The following is a 21,951-nucleotide window of genomic DNA, read 5'->3' as shown; positions in this document are numbered from 1 at the left end:
CGCGCACACACACACACGTACGTTTTGCTCTGCAGTACCTACTTTAGAAATTCAGAAGCTACATTTCTAATGCCTCAAATGAACAGGTATGCTTGTTGGCAACTGAGCTGTAATGAAAATTTCTTTCAGCTCAACTGTTGTACTAAATAATCACATGAAAGCTGACAAGAACAACGAGGTTCCAAAGGGATGAGAATCTCTGCTGTGGCATACGTGCTGCATGTACTAGATCCTGTCTATGTACATCAATTGATTGATAGATCAGAAAGGTGGAACTCTGATCTGACCTTCTATAAAGCAAAGACAGTAAGACTTGGGAACTGAATTATTGATTGAAGAAGTGTATGTGTTCAAAGTAAAGCAGACTATCTTGATTTGAAAATAATAAAATGAGTGATATAAAAGCTATCATAACCAGAGATGGATTATTGCAATTGTCAGCTGTACTGTGTACCTTTTGGGATAGACACAACTGCCAGCAGCAAGGGCCAGGCTAAAACTTAAAGTGGTTGCGAGTAAAATGCATAGATACTTGGGAGAATTAAGCTCACGAGCACTGAGCTAATTTTTGATTCTTGCAAATCATTCAGCAAACAAGGAACTAGCCATTGTAGGTCACTCTGTTTATCTTTAATAAAATATTAAGTGTAATTATTTTGCAGTCCTCTTTGGTAAGGCAACAACCAGGCCAGCTGATTATTTTCCATGCCTACAATAAAATCTCACTTACTGTTTGGAGTTGTTAAATCCTGTTATATAACAAGACCCAATTCAAGTAGCCAGTGCTTTTGTGGTGTGAGCTGGAGTTTCTTCCATTCTGCAGGTTGTTGCTCTTCTTCCTCCACTAGCTACTCAGCCTAATTGCTCCACATGCGAATGTTCCTGCCTTCCTCAGCCACTAGCTGCACTATGTAACCACCGTGTTTTTTAGTAGTAGTTTCTCTTTTAGCTCCTAGAAAGAGTACACGAAGCACTAAGCACACACAGGAGATTCTTAATCATCAGCTTCTCCCACTTCATGGACTCTTTACAATCCCCTGCCATTTTTTATCTGTTTTGAGGCAGAAATTATCGTCTTAGATTAGCATGACCACTCACCCCAGGACTGTTTAGCATATGGAAATCTGGAAATTTTGTCTAATACAATTAGAAAGCTCTGTTTCATTATATTATTTTCCCCCTTGATTTGCATTTCTTTGAACAAAAGTGCTTCTCAAACATAACAAAACCACATATGCAAGCTAAGCACATTTCAGAGGCCACCAATCATTCCTCTTATGTTCCTCTTCTCCCCCTGAAATACCCTTCCTTTTTCTAGTTCCTATCCAATATAGTATTTCTTTCTATTGAGTAAAGGAGGAATGTATCACTACTAGAAGTAGATTTATCTCATTTCTCTGTTAACAAAATGTTCCCTTCATTCTTAATCTCATGGGAACAATAATCAGACATTAATGCACTAAAGATGCAAGTGTAGTGAGGTATGAATGAACCCTTTCAAAATTTTTAAGGAGCTAATTCATCTTCTGCTTTTTTGTTGGTGGTTTGGGGGATTTTTGTTGTTCTAGAAGTGAATGGGCAGTCTAATAATGAAATTTAGTTTACTTCTCCCGAAATATGCTATTTGTAGAAAGCTATTCCTGAAGAGAGAGGCAATTTAGTTCATCTCTCTCCTGCTGACCATCATGTTAGCAACCCTGAAAAGACAGAGCCTCATGTTCACTCCCAATAGCTCTTCTGTATCACTCTCAGAAGCACTTGTGTGAACTACTGAGGGCTCTACACAGTCCTTGTGAAAAAAAAAAAAAGTTAATTATTATATATAATAATAATTCAGTAACAATCAAATAGTGGGAATTTGAATGCTTTCTACCAGAAAACTAGTTTTACATAGAATTTTTTATTGTTTGCATTTTCTCTGGTGGTTTGATACTGAAACAGTAATAAATTCTTATTATATATTTATAAGCTATTTATTCTCATATAACGATGTATTGTTCAGGGTTTACCTGACAGAGTTTTTATTTTTCTTAGTTGCATAAGAGAGATCTGGTTCCAGCTGTGTCTATAGTGCTAAGGAACAACCTTTTATATTCTCTCAGACCTTGACAATTATGTAATAGATATATTGTAAAAATAGAAGTATTGAAAATACTGTAAATCTTGCTGCTATGGCTTTTTAAGCTGTTATTAGGTAGAGTAGCAAAAAGTAAAAATAATAGGCGTTTTTGATCCCAGTTTCATTGATCTAAAATCAATAAAACTACTGTAAATTAGGCTCATAAGGTTGTATAACCAGTGGGATGCTCTGAGAACTTTGAGAAAAGTAGAATAGAATTGTGATTAAATATATTTCAGTTTCTACTGCAGTCAATATATTTGAGTTTCTACTGAGTCTTGCTGACTTTGAGGAAAAATATCGTTCTATCAATTTATCCCTAATCCTTCTCCTGTTTATCTTAGAGATCATAGAAATTAAAGGCTGGTCAACCTCACTAGATAACCAAAGTTACATACATCATGGTTGCATAGATACATTATGGTAAGAGGCCATGTGTGCACCCATCTTTGTTCATGGCCTCCGCTCCTTGGATAACGTATTCCATCGTTTCACTATTTTTAGAGCTAGAAAAATTTTATTTTCTAACAGAAAAGCCTAATATATGTAGATATATATGTATGTATGTGTGTGTATGCATTTTAGGTATATAATATATATAATTATATATTATATAAATACATTTATATATTATATAATAATATTTACAAGAAGTGTGTGTTTGTGTGTTTGTATTTATTTTTTTCTTCCTGAGTAGTCCTACTTGAGATAAAGGCAATTACATGTGCAGTTTTAAGTTTGTCACTCTGTAGCAAGTCAGTAACGTACCCTCCATCATGCATTTCTTGACCTAAAATCTACAAACTTTTTTTAGTGAAAATGAATATAAATATGCAAAACCATGAAAGGCATTTGTTCAAAGCAAGCACTATCTTCCCTAGCATGAAAGAAAAAGTGATTTGATAAAAATAACTTACTTTGGTCTGTATTAGTCCTTGTCTTGACTTTTGAACTAATTTTATGTAGATAAAAAATATTCATTCCTTTGTCTTCTGAAGGTTTCAAAATACATCATGATTCTCTTCTTCATGGCTATTTTGTTTAAAATAAGTGAGTACTGGCTACTTTACAAATAAGGTATATGGAATACAGGCATACAAATGTCAGTCAAATTAACTAAGAGTGCTATTAAGCCCATGACCTAAAGAGCTGTGTAGAAGGAGGAGAGCTCCTAAATCTTATTCATTTTATTTTCTTTCATAATATCTATATTTTTAAGTGTTTTACTGTGATTTTCTGTGGGGGGAGGAGAGAGAGACATTCCACTATTTGTTCAGCTTTTTCAACTTTTCTCAAGAAGCAGAGGATGCCATTTCTCTTAGTAGAAAACTTGACTTTTAACTGTGTATAAATTGGCTTTCCAAAGCCTCTTCTGGATACTATGCATTGAAATACAATTTAAATTTGAGATGCTAAGGAGAAATTTCATTCCGTAAGTGCAACAACAGACTGGCACAATTAATTAATTTCTTTCCTGCTATAACCAGAAGCTAGTTTTAATGTAGAGGAAAAAAAAAATTATGGTATAATGTAGAGTATGCTCGAAATTGTAGTGAGCTGCATGAATTAGCTGTGGATGATTTGGAACTGAATCTGCTTGAGAAGCTTGGAACAAGGGCTTTTTACCAGTTATGAACTCCAAAAAAGTGGCTAACTTGAATGAATGATTTTGCCTGGATAGTTGTAAGTAACGTATATATCCAGGGAGTTTACTTCCTTTTATGCTTTCTGAGACTGTAGCAGTCCTCTTAGTGATCTCTAGTTTGGAAAAGTAGTAGACTAATACTTAAGGAGGTTTATCTTTTGATGATTTCTCCCTCCCCACTCTCTCCATTTTCACAGTTCTCTATTCCTCTTTCATTTTATTTTTCCCAAATTCTGTATCAGCGATGTTCAGGTAATTCACTCTTTGGGTAATACATTCTGTTCTGTTTCTTTTCCTAGAGAATATCCTTTAGGCAGATGGAATACTCACTCTTTAACTTCTATAGGGACAAATCTGTTATTCCCAGCTTCTGAACAGAATTGAACCCCTCTGAGGCTATAGGAAGACCTTTAAATATTCCAGCTCCAAACCAGTGTGTACTGAAGGCAATTTCCTCTAATGATCTAAGAGTGTAAGTCAGTAATAGGAGAAAAAACTTAATGTGCTCATGATGATTTCTAAAGGTGAGGAGACTCAAACATGGTGATTTTCTGTAAAAACAACCCTTTGGGCCTACAGATTCTCAAAGTTGTACTTCACTATTTTAATAATCAGTTTCTAAGCTCTCTTTCTCTCTCTCTAGGACAGCTCATAAACAATTGCCTGTTTTTACCCGAGTTCTTTTAGAGAAATCACCCAGCTCCTTTCCAGCTGGATGTGATAGGTGAGGACCTCATCCCTAGCAAATCAGGAGCAGCTGCAGGGTGAGAGAGGAAGCTAGCAAGCTGGGAGAAAGACCCCAGTGGATTCTTAAAGCCCACAAGTCTATATTATTGTGTGTATTTTATTATCCTGTCAGGAGATGCGCTTCACAACTTCTAGTGCACCTCATGAATCAAGTTACTGTATATGTGCAAAAGCAATTCATATATGGCAGTTTGTCAAACAGTTCTGGACCATGATATGATGAAGTTCTGTCTGTTCCTGAGTTGCTCTGTGGAAAGAATAATGATATCCAAATAATTATTTTGGCTTATGTGCAGTAATAGTGCTCCCTACTAATGAGGAAATATGGATTCTAACCTGCAAGTGTTTGTGCTAAAGTACTTGTTTTCAGTATTTTTTTAGTAGGGAAGAGCATGAAGAAACTGATGTACTGTGAAAAATATTCATCTCCTGAATAGAATAATAGAGTCCTTCAGTGAAAACAACACGGAAAACTTTCCTGAAACAGAGTGAAACGCAGGAATATACAGAGAATTATATTATAAAAAGCATGTATGAGCAATAGCCTGATTTACCACACAGGGCATGGAATTTTTGTTTTACTAGTAACTACCTGGATAAATCTTTTTATAAGCAAATTAAAATGGTTAATTTTGGTCTACCTGCATAGACTGTGTGCTGAAACAGAGGGGCTGAAATTTCTATAGTGTTTTTTGGGTTGAGTTTATCAGCTTATAGTTACTGTGTCACGAAACAGATTTGATATAAATGTACTTTTGTATTTTAAGTAGTACTGTGAATCATCAGCTGCTCTTTTATTATTATTTTGGTTCCTATCCATATTTAGTATGAAATTCATAAGGATTCATATGGAATCAGAGTCTCATCTTTCATATTATGTTAGCTGTAGAATCTGGTAAATGCACTTCAGGCATGTTTTAAAATTAAAATGCCAAGATACTTGTTAGTAATGAAATAGCAGAAATAAATAATACTTCATAATACAGACTAAATTTTTTCTTGTGTGCGTAGCGTTAAATATTTTCATTAAGACAAAGTTATATGTACAAAATTTAAATTTGGAGTTAAATAAATGTTCTATCTGAAATAAACTTCTAAAGAAAGCTGAATGATTACAGCATCTTCAATTGCATATTCTACATTTTTAATATATTAATGTGTGCAATGTGACCTACTTAGAGCATTAACAGAGGCATGTGGGTTTTTGCGAGTACTACTGGGTTGTTTCTCCTTCTTCACTATTTTAATAATCAGTTTCTAAGCTCTCTTTCTCTAGGACAGCTCATAAACAATTGGCTGTTTTTACCTGAGTTCTTTTAGAGAAATCAGCCAGTTCCTTTCCAGCTGGATGTGATAGGTGAGGACCTCATCCCTAGCAAATCAGGGTAGTTCTTCCTTCTTCCATCTTTCAGCTGCTTTGGATGAGCTGGGGGTCAGGTGGCTGTTTATTAGATCTAGTCATCTTTCTCTAAAGAACTTAGGTAAAAGGAGGCATTTTCTTTTGACTAGTCCTGGAAGGAGATGAACAGAATTTAAAAGCCGATCATTTAGATGTAGAGGAAGGTGTAACCTCTGGAGAACCTGGGTAGGTATACAGGGCTTAGTAACTCTCAGAAGTTCATCTTCTGCAAGAATGAGGAGGAGAAAAATAATTGAGAAGTGGAGATTTTTATGTTTTGACTTTCTTTGGAGTGTTGTTGTTCTGTGCTCCCTGACAAGAAGAGGTAGAGGTACAGTAGCCAGAGGTAGGTATTAAGCAAGTGTCGTGGAGGAGTCACTCCTCTGCAACAGCAAATGAAGTGACTGATGATAAGTAGCTCAGGAATGAAAAACTGGAATGAAAAGACTGTGCTTTTCCGGGGAACAAAACAGATGATTTCTTTGGGGAACCTGCGTGACTGGTTGCTGAAACCAAATCAGCAGTCAGAAGTGCCAGTGCATCTGGCTAGGCCCCTGCAGTGTGAGGGTATTTAATGAGCCCAGAGCAAAACATTTGGTTTCATCATGATTTGTTCTGGAAAGCTGTACACCCTAAGCTTCACTGCTAAAGCTGCTTTTTGAAATGATGAATGTTGGAGAGCACTCTGCCTGCTAAAACACAGAGTAACTGAGTAATCAGGTTTTGTGTATGTTTATCAGGTATTGCTGTGACTAATTCTTTATTTCATGGTTTTGCTACTAAAGCTTGATTCTAATGCAAAAGGTCTTACTTAGCTTAATTTACAGTTTGAAATTTTAATGTATGACAAGGCTTTGAGTTGAATGTGTGAGGGTTTTTTTTGTTGTTGTTTTGGGTTTGTTCTTTTTTGCATCTGCTTCATGTTTTTGTATTGGAAGTAGTAGGAATATTACTTTACTGATGAAATACTTCACTGTAAACCTCTTAAGCAGGTAAAACGCAAAAAGCAAACAGTGCTTCTGTTCTCCCCTTCTATGCTTAATTGTAATTTATTTAAAGCAATATGACAATATAGTAGCGTTGTACTGTGCATATAAAAAAGTACTAGTAATTAATGGCTGAACTCTTATCCTGAAACTGGAGATTGAGATGTGTGCCTTAAGTACTAGGCTCAAACCTAGTATTCCTTGAAATTGTGTTTGAAGAGTTATTAAAGAGAAGTTTAATGTTGTTGTTCTCCCTCTACTTAAGATTTCAACAATGTAACCTCAGTCTTGTTAGTAAATCTAGCTCTTTCATGTCAAAGCTCTATTTTCTTGTAGAATTGTGGGTATAGAATTGAAAATTCCATAAAACTAATAGAGGAATTCATATATCGACAGATCTTTGAGGCTTTTGAAATAAAAATGTGCCTTTTTCTTTTTAATCCTTCTATTATTTAAATGTGTCCTCTTATTTCTGAAAGAAGTAAATGAAAAGGAAAAAAAAGGTTAGCAGCACAACTGTTAAAAAAGGAGGTTGTAATAAAGAGTCTGAAATCGATCAAAAGCTGTTTCCCATTATCCGCAGGAGATAATTTTACCTACTTGCCAAGTCTTACCGGAAATATGACCAAAGAAAATAACTTTTTTTGTTTGTTCCCAAACCAGAGATGGTACTAAGTTCTGTTCTGACTTTTGTCTGGGATAAGGAGTCTACCATACACTCTGTGCCACTTCTGTACTCTGGAGAAAGAGTGAACCCTCCAAAGACTTTCAAGGGGAACTCTGTGTCCCTTTTCTTGATGTTTTTTCAGCCCCTTTTCTAAAGTCTCTGACAGTGTCTCCTAAGAAGATCTGAACAGATCTTATTCTTTCTGTTAGACATTTGTGGCTAAAGACAATGCAAGAAACTTCCATGTTGTCTGCTCCGTGCTATCAATTTGAGGCAAATAATTGTTTCCTTTCACTGTAGGGAAAGGTGAACATGGAAAGCCGTACCCGCTTACAGAGGAAGACCATGATGATTCTGCTTACAGGGAAAATGGTTTCAACATATTTGTTAGCAACAATATAGCACTGGAGCGATCTCTACCAGACATTCGACATCCTAAGTAGGTAAACTGTCTCATGGACTGTCTCACTGCAAGTTATTATCTTTGTGTGTCTCTAAATAACTTGTTTTCCTCATCCAACAAGAAGTGACCGTGTTGTTAAATGGGAAGTAAGTTTGTCACCATTGTTAGATCATTTGCCTTGTCTTTTAAACTGGATGCTGATCTTTATTAATAACATGTTAAGACTGTAAAAGGCCTTTTCAATTACAAAAGGATTTTCGTTACATTTCTGGGTGGAGGTTTTGGTTGGGCATGGGTAAATAACATACCATGTAGTTTTCTTCAGACTCTCATTTGTTAATAGCGGCAAGCCTTTATGCTAGGAGGCAGAGTCACAAGTTACATAATGCCATTGGCTAAACTTTTGGACCGGTATCTCTGAAATGTTTCTTCTGATTTTGTTACAGTAAAAGTAAAGCTAATCTAATAGCTGATAACTAATGGTGGTTTAGCATTTATATAAAACAGAATGAAGAGTCGTGAGATGCATGTACCAAATAGAAATTAAAAAGAAGTGAATACTCTTTTGCTAGAAAGTATTGTTCCTTAACAGTAGTAGTATTGTAAAGGAGACAGGGCAAATAAATGTTATCTCAGAAAATAACCCCTGGGATAAGTATGGTTAATGCCATTCTTAAGTCTAACTTCCTTTGATACTGTGTAATTTTTTGGCTCAATTATACAAAGAGTAAATCTTTCTATCTGAAACAAGAAAGGGCATGTACACCTTCCAGCGTTCAAGGTTGTTATTCATCTTCTGAGCTCTAAAGAGAGGGATGATTCTATTTCTCTTCCCACGTGATGTCTTTCCTTCTTTTAATTGAGTGTTATAGACCCCACTTTTTCATTATACTGTGTATTGAGAACACCTGCTGAAGATGTGGTGAGGAGTCAGTGACTGGCAGAGTATGTGGTAGCAGGCCCAGCGGGTGAAGCACACTGACTAAATTCTTATCAGGGCCAGGCATGCGTATTCTGTTTTGTCAGCAACATCTAGCTGCTTCCTGGACAGAAGCTGCTCCAGGTTAGCACAGCTGAGATAAGGGACCCTTAAATCTGCTAGAACTATTTCCTTAGGAACAATGAGTTGAGTCCTAGCTGGACATCTGACTTGTGCCTCCAGGCAGCCTCCCCACATGGTTCCTGGGGCTCCCCATGCAGTCTGTAGTGTAAGTCCTTTGTTAAACCTACCCTGTTTAACACCTTATGAACCTTGAGCGACTCTTTGCTGTTATCTTGACCTTCTCTTGCCTGCCTTGCAGTCACCATACTATATTTGCGGTAAAATGCAAGCCTTACAGTCTCTGTTTAACATTCTGCTAAGTCCGTTTATTTGCATGAGATCACTGATAGGCTTCATGCTAGGAAGACTTTTATTTATGTTTACTTCCTCACTTTCTTCGCTGTGTTCATGGGGGGAATGTCTAAAGGGAAAAGGGAATTCACTTCAGGTTGGTGACAAAACTAATCACCTCCACAACTAGCTTTGAACTTTCCTTGGAACACAGTTCCCTTTATTATATGCTGCTTCAGTTTAAGAAATCTACTCATTCCTTACCTATATAATGTTGTCACATTAATTAACCATTTGTTCGAAAATCTTCAGAGAACTGAACAGAACTTGAGAGCTTGATAGAAGCTCAAGAGAGCTTGATGGCATGGTGGGGAGGAGAAATAGCAAGGAAACTAAGCCTTTTTGTTCTGTTGTCTTATGAGGCTCATGAAATGATAGCCCTTTCAAGGAATGGAAGGTTAGCATAATCAGGTTTTAAAAAATAACCCACAGAGGAGGAATTAACCCAAAAATCATTTTAAAAAATTGTTATTTTGTTGGAGATTTTGCTCTAAATACCATATTGCATTTTTTTGAGAAAACAGTTTATGTAGTTAATATATTTATTTGCAAATCTTAGTGCACATTCTGTTTTGTATAGGATTAATTCAAAAGAATTATATCTTTTTTTTTCCCCAAAACTATCCCCTAAACTGTATCTTCTTAGTTTGCCTTCTGATTGGCCAAGTTTTTCCTAGATTGCCTGAAACTATTTATAGTAATTTACACTAGCCATGAGTGCTTCCAAGAAGTTTGAGTTCGAACATATGTTAACATGTTATTTAACATAACGTAAGTTATGTTAAATTATATTGTTTGCATAATAAATATGCTTATCAAGCATTCTTCTCTAATGGCAAAAGGGCTGCAAACAATCGCTAAATACTAAAGGAAGCTGACATGTCTATCGTCCCTTGTGTTTTTGCCAGTACGTCTTCTGGCAATTTGTGTTTTGCTCACGACTGTCTGCAGTTTTTGTGATGTTTCCCTGCATGTCCCCAGAAGCAAGACGTTGTCTGAAGTGATACATGGGGAACAAGTCAGTGCTCTTGCTCCGCTACCCACCTTTAGTGACTTTCGCTTAAGCTCTTGTTTGGAAAACTAGAATCCTCGGGCATCTGCATCACACTCACATTCCGATTCAGCTAGATTTCTGCGATGTTCACTGAAGTCTTATATGATTGATGTTTAGCTAAGTCCTGCGTGAATTGACTTATGTCAGGTTCTTTTAGCCTTACCTGCGTTAAGCAAAGTACACGAGTAGTCCATTAGTTAACTGCTCAGATTCTTAACCTAAAGCATGTTTCCTTGTGCTTAATTTGTGTTCTAAGAAATACACTGATTAAAGTGACAAAATTAGGTTTTTATACTTCTAATTGTTATACTTTGAAGCAACTCCATATGTTTGATCCCTTGAACTTTAAGGATGCACAGGGATCTGAAAATACTTTCTGACCTATTACCAGAAACAAGCCCATCTCTCAGTTGTTGTATCTTTAATGTGATTCAGGGCAGTCTCAGAAATTTTAACTTACATTTCATCTTTAGGAACGTGTCTTCTCTTTGGCTTTGGACTTCATATTTCGCACATGCTTCTCATGCATCATAAGGCTATTTTCAGAGAAAATGGTTGGAAAATTACTCAACTTCTATGCCAGAAAAAGAGTATCCCCTTTACTAAATAATATAGAGTAATTTTGCATTTTAAAGCTACAGATTATAACTGCCTTTCAGCCTTTGACTGTCATCTTTTGCATGTGCGTGGGGATACTGTTGTTATTAACTTTGCTTCTGTTCTTCTGCCTGCGTTTAGTGGGTGCCACTTGAATAGAAGCCTGTATATGCTATGGTGCTGAGGACTAATTTCCTGAAAATGTTGTCTAATATTTGGTTTAAAGAGTCGAATATAGTAGTTTTCTTACCTTTCGTAGAGAAACTTCATAAAACAAATCTTCAAACACAATAAAAATTGGGTGGTGAACCCTGTAATTCGAATCAAAAGATACTGAAGCTGAAAGAGGAGCTGTAATATCTCCTACACTTCTCCATCATTTCTCCAGCAAAAATATTTTATTCCTGGGCCTTGGACCAAAGATTTATAGCACCATCTCTAAGTGACTAGCTTTCTGGGAAGTATGCAAAGGCAGCAGATAACTGTGACTTAATCTTTTTTAATCCAAATGAATGTTGTTGTTCTTGGTCTCCTTAGAATTTGGGCTCAGGACTTTTAAAATACGTTGGGGCATGCGGAGGGAGGAGAAGAAAAGTAAGCAAATGCTGTAATGGTTGAATTTTGAGACACTCGGGTTTCCAATTTTTTTGGTAATATTCTTGCCCTCTTCCTTTAAGTGCGATATCTTCAATGCATTTTAGAAAAATGTAATCAGATTAGTAGCAATTTCCTTTTCAAGACTCTAGAATGTTTGTGCTGTAAAAATCCATAGAGGAATGAAGCAATTCATTTCCATTTTAAGGCTGACTTAACAATTTCCCTGTATCTTTAATATGTTTGTGTGGGATCCATCTAATATCTCCCATGTTTTTTCTGTCTTCCACAGCTTCTCTTGATGAAATTTTTTCCATTCCTGTGTGCTCTTTGATGTATTGTTTTTTTTGTACCAATCTCATGCAAATGTCTCTTTTTGCAGTGGAAACTCTCTCAAAGTTACATTAGAAAATTTGCTGTTCTTCCTGTGACTCCCCCCCCCCCCCACCAGCTTTAAGTAGGGAAATTGGTTTTGCTGTGCTGCTTTTGTTTATCTATAGAAGCTGGACATGCAAAATCAAGTAAACGAAAGCATATTTTGATACGGACAAGTTTCAGCCTTTGATTTTTGTATTGAAATTCTAATGCAGCAAGTTTATTTAGCAGGTTGTGTAGATTTTTCTAACCTGGTTTACACCAGTAGATTAGGGAGATTTTAGACATTTATATAAAAGGAACACTGTTGCAAAGACATCTCTAATAAGAAATATTCCTCTTACCTCAGAACGCCTGGTGAGGTGCAGGAGATAATCAGTGTTTTCATCTTGCTATAGCACTTAGATCAACAGTTCTAGGGCCATTGTTCAGAGTGTAGGGAAATGGGACAATTTTCTTCATCCAAATGAAAATCTTGAGCAGAAATACAATCTCTGTACCCCATCATTGAGATTTCAGGACTGAATTGGCAAAAGTAAGAGTTTTGGTCACCTGAAGCTGTAAGCAATATTGACTTATGGGTAATATTTAAAGTTGGCAATGGAACTGCTATCTAAAAATTAAAACTTTTATACCAGTATTAAAAAATACTTCACTCCGCACTAGAATGTGAGTAATTCTTCTTTTTTCCTTTTCTACGCAAGGCTGCTTTCTCTAGTTTGGAGTGCAACTAACCTTCTAGTAGAGCTAGAAGGGTTTTTTTTTTAAACATCTGTTTTTAGTGTATATGGTCTGGTGTCAATGTTTTCAAGTGTTGGCTGCTGGTCGTGCTATTCTTGTATGAAGTGGTGGTATTTCACTGTGATTCCCAGCAGCGTTCCTTTTTAGAAGTCTGAACTATGTTCAATGTTCATAGCTATTAAGTATTTCACAGGGCTATGAAGAAATCATTTGCATATTCTAGATAAACATCTGTATTTCTTTGAGAATCCAGAGTCTTCTGTGTACTGAATACAAATTATTTTTTTTAAAGGAAGTAAAAGCAGGTTTCATTCTACCTATTCTGCATAGTTGAAACTTTCCCTCCTCATTAGTAGTAGAAGTTCAGAGAATGCCTGAATAGTTCTCTTCCAAAATATTTGACTGTGATACGCCTTGCTGTTGCTTGTATTTTTAATTGGTATCCTAAACAGCTGCTATATTTGCTATTTCATTGGGGCCAGAAGGTAGGAGGTAGTGTTAAATGTGTACTCTTTCACAGCTAACAGTAGGAAATAGCTGCCATTTTAAAAGAACATTTATAGGAAGAAGACATAATGTTCTGACTTCTACTGATAGACTGTCTTTTCATTATATCAAAAACTATATCTATTTTAGAATAATGGGAAGGAGGGAGGAAAATCTTTGTGGGACAAACATGTGGTTGGAGAATGGTAATAGAGGAAGAAGGAAAATGTATCTCAGAGAAAAGAGGAGAATGTAAGTAGGAAAACTGGAGCACAAGATGGAGAAGAACAGTAAGGTGTGTATATACATATACTAGCTATTTTATACTTTCTTGAAAAACTTAAATGACTGATCAGAGTTTAAATAAGCTAGCATGCAATGGCTCTGCCCAAAGTGGTGAAAACACAATAAACTTCTCATGTTTCTTTTGTTCTTGAAAACGTTGCCACTTACAAAGAATATGTGTGAAACTCACCTTTGTATAGATTTGTTTCACTCTTGGAAGCTTTCTACTTTTGCTAGGACATCCTCTGTCAAAAGAAGGCATGGCTTTACTGAAGGGAGAGAGAGACTGCAAACACCGTTCTTTTGCAAGTGTTGCCCCATACGATACTCACTGGCTCTCCATCACAGTCTCCTCCCTTGTAGTTGGAGACATCTAGCTAAGGCTGTGCAAGTAGTTGGTGAGCCTAAAGTGAGCATTGCAAGTCCAAGAATTATGACCTTTGACTCTCTAAAACATCAAGCACTTATTTTAGATCTGATAGAGACTCCAGTGCTTTAATCATACGGCAGGACAGGTTGTCCTGTAATGAAATAATGCTAAGTCAGTTACTAGTTTCTGACTCCAATGAGTATACCACGGGGCTCCTTGCAAGTTGTTGGTTGCTTTTGGAACAGTTTCAGAGAAGCTTTTATTCCTTAATTGTGATTTAGTAAATCTATTTTTCTGCAAAGTTTACTAGAGAGTCACGTGGGGGAGAGAGAGAGATACTTATACGGTCTGAGATAAATATTATACAATCATACAGTTGTTCCTAATCAGAATTCTCTATGAATTTCCACTTACTGTACTGAAGACACTCTTTGCATAGACTGTGACAAATGCAATGTAAGATATGCATGTTGTCCTGTTCAATAATAATAAAAGTATTAATAAAAATACTATTGATAAAATATTAATAATAAGGGTACTCTTGAAGTAGTTAGTTCTTTGTCTCGATCATCTCTTGAGTTTTAATTAGATGATAGGAGAAATTAAAAGGATGGAAGGTTTCATACTTAGTTCTCATTTACTTTGGCAAGTCTTGATATATCCACACTGTGTACATATGTGCATATATTCAGATTTGTTGTTGAGAAAGAACTTTTCATCTCTCTTTCCCCTAGAGAGCTGGGAAGTGAGATCTATTATTTCTGTGTAACTGTGAATCAATACAAATACAGTATTGGTTTACAATATTATTTATTCATTATTTTGTCCTTTCTAGGTCAAAGTTTAATCAAAATTGAAAAATTGATATTAATCAGTAAGAGCCGCTTCAGTAACGTGGAAGTAAAAAGAAACAGGGGCTAAAGATCCCTAGACTTAGAAAATAACTCCTTTCTGTTTTGCTTTTTGTTTTCTAGTCTCCATCAAGAAAGGGTGCTAACCGTATATGCGGTTTTCTGTGTAACTGTTTCTCCCAATACTTCCAGTTTTTAATGCGAAATAATCAGATTCACTAACTTCAGGGATCACCTTTCCAGTGTGATTTTGGAAGTTGTGGAGTTGGTAGGAGGGTGAGAAAGGACAGCTCTTCATGAGTTCTGAAACCTGATACTGTGCTTTCTATGACAAATAGGTACTTATCTGAGAGAGAACTGAAGCATGATACTTTATATGATCTTATATAGAGAACAAGTGCCATCCTGTGTGCATATCGCTTGCGAGAAGGACAAACAGCCTTGCTGAAGTGAATGCTGATGTCTAGTAGATTTGGCAAACAAAAATGAATAATGTGGCTAAAAAGATAGTAAGCTGTAAACAAGAGGCTCCTAATTAAGTGACAGAAATAGGGCAGATTATGCTGTGAGCTCTTGAGTCAAAGTTGGCATTCTTGTATGTCTTTGGAAGTGTGTTTTCAAGTATTGTGATTCATGAAGTGACAAGAGTTTTCTTTTTAGTGGTTAATTTCTAGTTAAACAGAAGGGAGGGAGGATTTTTTTCCCCGCTTCAACACTCTGATAGAATACAAAGGAAAAGAATAGTATGCTTTAGGTATTTTTCATAGGTATTTGTTACAGATAAATTAGGCTAATAGCTGGCTGAGTGATTAGTGAATAATCTACTTGAGGAACATGAGCTTTCATTTCTTAACTCCTCTGCCTACCAGTATGTCATGCATTTTCTACAAAGTAATTTGAATGCTCAGTAGCTGATCTTGCTGTCAAATATTTGCTGTTGCTGATTTCTTTAGTTTGATGTATACCACACATGGTAAGGTCATTTATTGAAGCAGATAGCATCCAATCAGAAGACCATTTTACTAAACCAGGAAAATGTCAATTGCACAGCTTTATCAGCTATTTTTTTTTAAAAAAACAAAACTAACAACACCCCCCCATCACTTTGAAAATGGTCACCGGCAGCACTACATAGATATTTATTTTCACTGTTTATTTAATTTTAAACTATTATTATGTGTTTCACTAGAACTATTGCATAAGTTTAATCTTAGAAATAAAAAACCCTTATTTTTGTAAAACATGCAGTAGTAAATGTTATGATATAATGTTGCTTTAATGATCTAATGACTAGAAATCATCTCTGCAGTGTTGAAGTTTGTCACATATCAAAGGATTTCCTCCTTGTTTAAAGAGAAGGCACTCATTAACTTTTCTGCCCTACATGAGGTTGCACTTTAAAGAGCATTTGTGTGTGATTCTGAAAAAAATAAGTTGTGTCAGTGACTTCAGTAACTAGGTAGTAAGGCCAGGCTGTTAGCTGGCTTCTGTGCTCCAGCCTCAGAGTTATCCTTTTGCAATTTCTTGCCTTCCAGATGAGAAGCTGCTTTGTTTTCCATTCTCTCTTTGCCTAATGATGGAAAGCTCCCTGAAAAGCTCTGAATGTTAGCTCAGAGGCATCCAAGTAGTCTCTACCCTTGTCAGAAGACAGTTAACTCAGGTAACATCTATTTGTTCAGAGGGCACATGCCACGGATAACCAAGAGATACTAAAGAGGTACTCTGTGTTGGCTTACTTGGCACAGTTATAAACTAGCTGATTTAACCTATTTTTAACTGACTTGCTCCTCTGCATAGTCTGGCTTATCTCACAAACAGCAAAGCCAGCTAGTCCATTTCCAGTACTTCAGAGAAGTCTTGGTTCAGGTTTCTCTACAGAGAGCTGCATTGCTTCATACCCGTTTTTACTGGTATTACCTTAATTTCATCTGCATGCAGACCAGGTGGTTAAACTTGAATTGTCCTTTTAGTGAAGTAGTGAGAAAGCTGGAGGTAATTATTCTGACTGCTCCTCAAAGAGTTTTATGCAGATACTGAATAATGTAGTGAAGGTGGAGTGTCATGCATTCCAACATATAGGCAATGTCCCCATTTCCAAGCCTCACCAGATTGTTCTCTGAAATTGCTTCAGGGCATCTCGTTCAAAGTGTAGCTCCTCAACAACAGAATCAGGAATATTCTGTACTCAAAAGAAAACTTGTTGCCTTCTGTCTCTGTCGTGCTTGCTGTCAGTTCTTTCTCTGCAAGGTCTGTATTAATAGTAACAAATAACATGGCATAATTTCTAGGGCTTTTTTTTTCCTCATTTCGTGTCCACAACAGCTAAAATATGGCTGAAAATTGATTTCCTCTTTTAGTGAAGAAAGACTGCAGTGTTCTAATAGGCCAGTGAGAGAGTCCATGCCTATTGTTACTATGAAGGTTTTGGCTTTGTTTATTGAAAAGAATTTGGTAGAACGAATAAGACTATACAACTAGACAAAAATAGATTTTTCAGCTTTTAATGCTGTATGTATTACCTAGATTAATTGCAGTAATGCCTCCCACACTGCTGGAAAAATAACAAGCTGCAATAAATGTAACTGAAATCTAAATGTAACAAGGAAAGGAATATTTAGGTGTATTTATCCTTCAGCCAATTCTGTGCATGCGGGGCTGGCCAAGCAATTAGCATCTGACAATAGTTAAAGCCAGAATTTTTAACTCTCAAATACAATATTGCAATCAGAAAGCACTGATGTGACTTTGCTAAGATAGATGTGAAATATGGAACATCCTGGGGATCTGTACCCTTGCACTTCATAGGTGAACATGATGATGTTGCATGCTGTTAATGTGATGCAAGTAAAAGATAATTTAATAACTTTATGAAAAGCATTGCTATTTTTAATAGCTACTCTTCCTTTCCAAGCATTTTTTTCATACTATAGTATTAGGACAATCAGATGTGTATCTTAGGTGAATTTGCATGAAACTGTGCACTCCTAAGCATTTGAAATTTCAGGACTGATGGTAATGATACATAGTGAATGCCAGCAGTATGCTTTTACTGGTAACAGAAATAGCTTTTATGTGTCATGGACTAAGGACTGCAAGTACACAGAAAGGCTAGAATGGAAACACAATATTTTCTATTTTGCCTGGTTAGATTATGAATAACCTTATCAAGCACTAATTTTATAAAGGCTGCGCTGGCCACAGTGGACATGAGAATGTACTGGTAACTCTGGCAGCTGTTCCAAAGGGTCTGACTGCAACACTTAAGCACCTTCTGCTCTTCTGGCTATGTTTTGGTGTTATCCTTTTAGAACATAAAAAAACGTGCTATTGGGTCTGACCATTCACCCTGGCAGATGCTGGGAGAGATGTGTGAGCCTAGCAGTTTGCCCAGTTTGTTCTCTTTGTGCTCTTTCAGCATCCACAGTAATTGGATTTTGGGTGATACATCCCTGCCTATATCCATTAGTGTCCGCATACAGACCTCTTGTGCATGTTCTTGTTTAATTTCTTACTGAAACTCTCCACCGTCTGTCCTTGCAGCCTGTTGCGTACAAAGATAACTGCCTGCTAGGTAACAACAGAATTTTTTAAAATGCCCCATAGTTCTTATATTGATGGGCTTGGTAAACAACAGCTTTTCATTCAGGCTTCTTTGTAAACTTCAGTCATATTTCTCAGGGCAGGAAAAGCTTCCAAATACCCAGAATATGTAACGTCAGTGTGGCAATTGCAAAAGCTACTACTTAACAGTAGTGGACCACAGATACTGCAGAGCAAAGGCATTTGATTCAAACATTCAAAATCAGGGGGAGCAAGAACAAGGGCTGTCAGGTTGTAGTTGTTTTCCAAGAGTGCTTTTAATGTTGTGAGTCCAAAGAAGCTTTATATATGAATCTAACTCATAAATGGAGCAATAATGTCAGAAGGAGGAAGGGAGGAGGAGGAGTGGGTGTTCAATAGTAGAGCTACGTAAAGGACAACATACATAAATGGTGGAATTTCGTTTTCCTGAACTTTGGGCATTTAGGCTCACCAGCTAATTGATTTAAGCTTTCATTCTGGTGGAATAGAAGATGGAAAAGAAGCATTTCTAGGGAATGATGCATATCATTCAAAGGTGGATGCTTGAAATATATCAGGCAAATTGTCCTTAGAAGTGGGTCCATCTCTTAATAATTGATCTAAACTCTCCTTTCAGTTGTTTCATGAGGTGAGTACTGTCAAAGAATGATTTTAATCTGCAAATTTGATTCCAGGAAGTTTGCCCCAGCCAGAAATCTTGCCAGCAACATTGTCCTCGTTAGAGCAAACTCAAATAAAACTAGCAGGGAGTGGTGAGCATATGTTGGTGTACAGTAGGATGACTCATAGGCTTGCCAGTAGCAAAGCTGGCATGCTCTTCCCCTGTGATGTGTGCCAGGAATCAATAATGATAGGTATTCATGTTAATAAAGCTTGCAAGGGCCAACTGCAAAAGCCTGAGCTTGAATTATAATTGGCTGAATGTTCAGCGTAACCATATCAAAATATCTAGTACATTGAATGTTATGTAAACTTGTGGTGTATATGTACTTTTAACACTCGACTGTGAATTTTCTAAAGGTTTGTTCATCCAGGAAGAAGAGATGGGAGCTTTGAATGTTAAGTAAACAACAAAATTGCTAATAAAAATGAACGATATTTTCACCAGGTGTCTGGGAAGTTTCCTGTTTTGATATTTCGTGGGACGAGGAAGAAATGAGAAAAGCTTTAGACAAAAAGGCTTACATCATGTTTCACTTGAAGTAGTTGAAGATTTGCTCTTAGAGTTGTTTAATGAATTCTCAGGAATAAAGAAATACAATAATATGTTAAATTTCCTGTGCTTTGGAAAGGGAGTGGTAAGTAAAAGAAAGGATCAAGGACAATGTATTTATGGGGACAGTGCTGAAAAGGACCAGAAAGAACTTGAAATAAAGTAAATCTGAAGGCTGTTCTTGTGCCCTGGCTATCTTACGTTGTTGAAGCAGTCCCAAGTTAGGATGGTTTGTGTTATTGGTTGATTAAAATACAGATAGTGGAGTGACCGCCATATTCTTTCTGTAGTTAGGGACAAAACCCAAAACTTAGCAATGATTTGTTTCAGCATAAATGTCACGTCAGACTTGTAAGTTGACTGGAACGATATTCTCGTCCTCACAACTTCATCACTCTTATCAGACTGCTGGATTTCCAAAGAGGGAGTTCTATTGATCAGGTTTGCTAGTAAGAATAACTAGTTACTCATTTAGAGGTCTCATTGTCCTTTGCTTAGAAAATCTGGAGTCTGAAAGCTGTCCAGTTGCATGTAAAAAAATATGTATACAGCAATAACTCCAAGAACTTTTTCTGTTTATGCTTCAATTTCTTCCTCATGAGATTAACAAAGGATAAATTTATGGGCCCAGCACTGATGGGACTTTAGCCCTACTCTTACTGCTTGTATGCCTCAGGACTTTTTTTTCACTTGAAGAGGTAGCAGTGCAATAGGAGCAGACCTGTTGAGTAAGACAATTGATGCTGAGAACCCAGTGTCCTTCCTTGCTGGGCACGCTTCAGAGGTTTAATTGCAGATGCTTTCTAGCCCGTTACTGTGGAATGAATGTCTGTTAGCTTTGTATGAATACATCTGGTTTAGTTTCATTCAGAAGAAATCCAGTTCTTTTGCTCTGAAACTGTGCAGTGAATAGGAACCACTGGGAAACTTGCCTCAGAAGTGAGCTCTTGATCACACTTAAAATGCAAAGGCGTATGTGCTCCTCAGTGAAAAGCAACAGGCTCTGAATTGTTGAGAGGAATTGATGTTAATTGTCTTCCAACCAAGCGTAGTCCCCAAACGTGTGAGCACTTTCCTGTTGTCTTCAGATACTACGTCAGAGTAGCTTAATCCACTGATGTAGGGAAAGCTTGTATTTCTTGCAACAACAGAGCCATGAGATTTTTTTTACTCTCTGGAAGCATTTCCCTTATTATTCTATGATTTCTTGTTCAAACCAGTGCTCCCTGAATTTCCCCCTGTAGCACTGTATGTAGTTCTGTGCTTGCTGCCTAATCAGATGTTTTGCAGGTGAGGAGGAAAATACTGGATAAAATGTGTCTCACAATTTATTTAGTATATATAGAATTCAAGGTACAAAATAAATCCTGTTCTATCATCTGTCATCTTTAATTGGTTTAGCAGAATTTTTAGATGATTGTCAGTATACTATTCTGTTCCCGCTTAAGTTGAACTTGGATGTAATCTTCTGTTTAGCAGCAGTCTGCTTAGCACAGAGAGGAGATGTTGCTGCAAGGTGAGGCTGACTTTGATGTTGAAGATATGTATAAGTAATGGATAGCTTTGGAGTGTAATGGGCAAGTGGTAAAGAAAAGATTAGGATTTCTGAAATAGAAATTCAACTTCAGTTGCACATCAGGCTATATTTGCATTCTAAAGTAATGCATTTAGAAAGTACTTTAAAACAGCAACAGAAAAGGTTCATCCTGCAGTCAGTCTAGACTCAAAACACAGACTTTGTCAGTTACACTAAGGTCTGAATTTTAAGAGAGAATCAGGTAAGTTTGGTTAATGTATTAATTTTGAGTACCTTTTATTTTTCTGTAATCCTTTCTCAAAAAAAGTTTGTGTTTAAAAATATGTATATGTAGGCTCAGATTGCTTGTTAGAATTTGGTAATTCGTAGGTAATAAAGTGCAAGGTTTAAGCTGAAATACAATTCTAGTAATAGATGCCTGCCGATGCAGACTTGCTGGGACTGAGGGATTTGAGATGGTATAAAGGTACCATATACATTAATTTTTGAAAGCCTGTATGTAATATATAAGGATAAATTGGTAACTTTCATAAAATGTGCTAAATGGTCTTATTTATTTTGTAAGAGCTCTTCATGATCAATAGTGGTTTTATACCTTGCTATCATCTTAAAGAAAGCTTTGCAAACATACTTAATCATGCTTTGTGTGGTAAAGCATATCTGCCTCTTGATCTTCTTCCCTTCATTAGATAAACCATTTTGATTTAAATCACTGTTTTTGACTTCTCTGAAGACATGCAGTACTTTTGGAGTGACCATCCACCACCAGCCAAAGTGACACATCAGGCATAAAGTAACCTGTTAAAGTAATATAAAGTGCCTAATTCATCTCTATCAGATCTACTGCAGTCAGTACCGGGGAAAACCTAGATAAAGAGCACAGGATGTTCCGTATTTGCTTTCCAAA

General features: G+C 36.6%; 1 protein-coding gene across 1 annotated transcript in view; it reads left to right on the top strand.

The window, feature by feature from the left end:
- The window catches only part of GALNTL6 (polypeptide N-acetylgalactosaminyltransferase like 6), a 489,464-nt gene that overhangs the window by 191,000 nt on the left and 276,513 nt on the right, over window positions 1–21,951 (top strand). The window contains exon 3 of the mRNA XM_062574689.1: window positions 7,864–8,002. Within this exon, the coding sequence (XP_062430673.1) occupies window positions 7,864–8,002 (139 nt within the window). The remainder of the gene's footprint in view (window positions 1–7,863; window positions 8,003–21,951) is intronic.

Source organism: Rhea pennata, chromosome 4 (assembly GCF_028389875.1).
Source record: "Rhea pennata isolate bPtePen1 chromosome 4, bPtePen1.pri, whole genome shotgun sequence".
Taxonomy (NCBI): domain Eukaryota; kingdom Metazoa; phylum Chordata; class Aves; order Rheiformes; family Rheidae; genus Rhea; species Rhea pennata.
The sequence above is the reverse complement of the archived record's forward strand: the minus strand, read 5'-3'. Positions and strand labels throughout refer to the sequence as shown.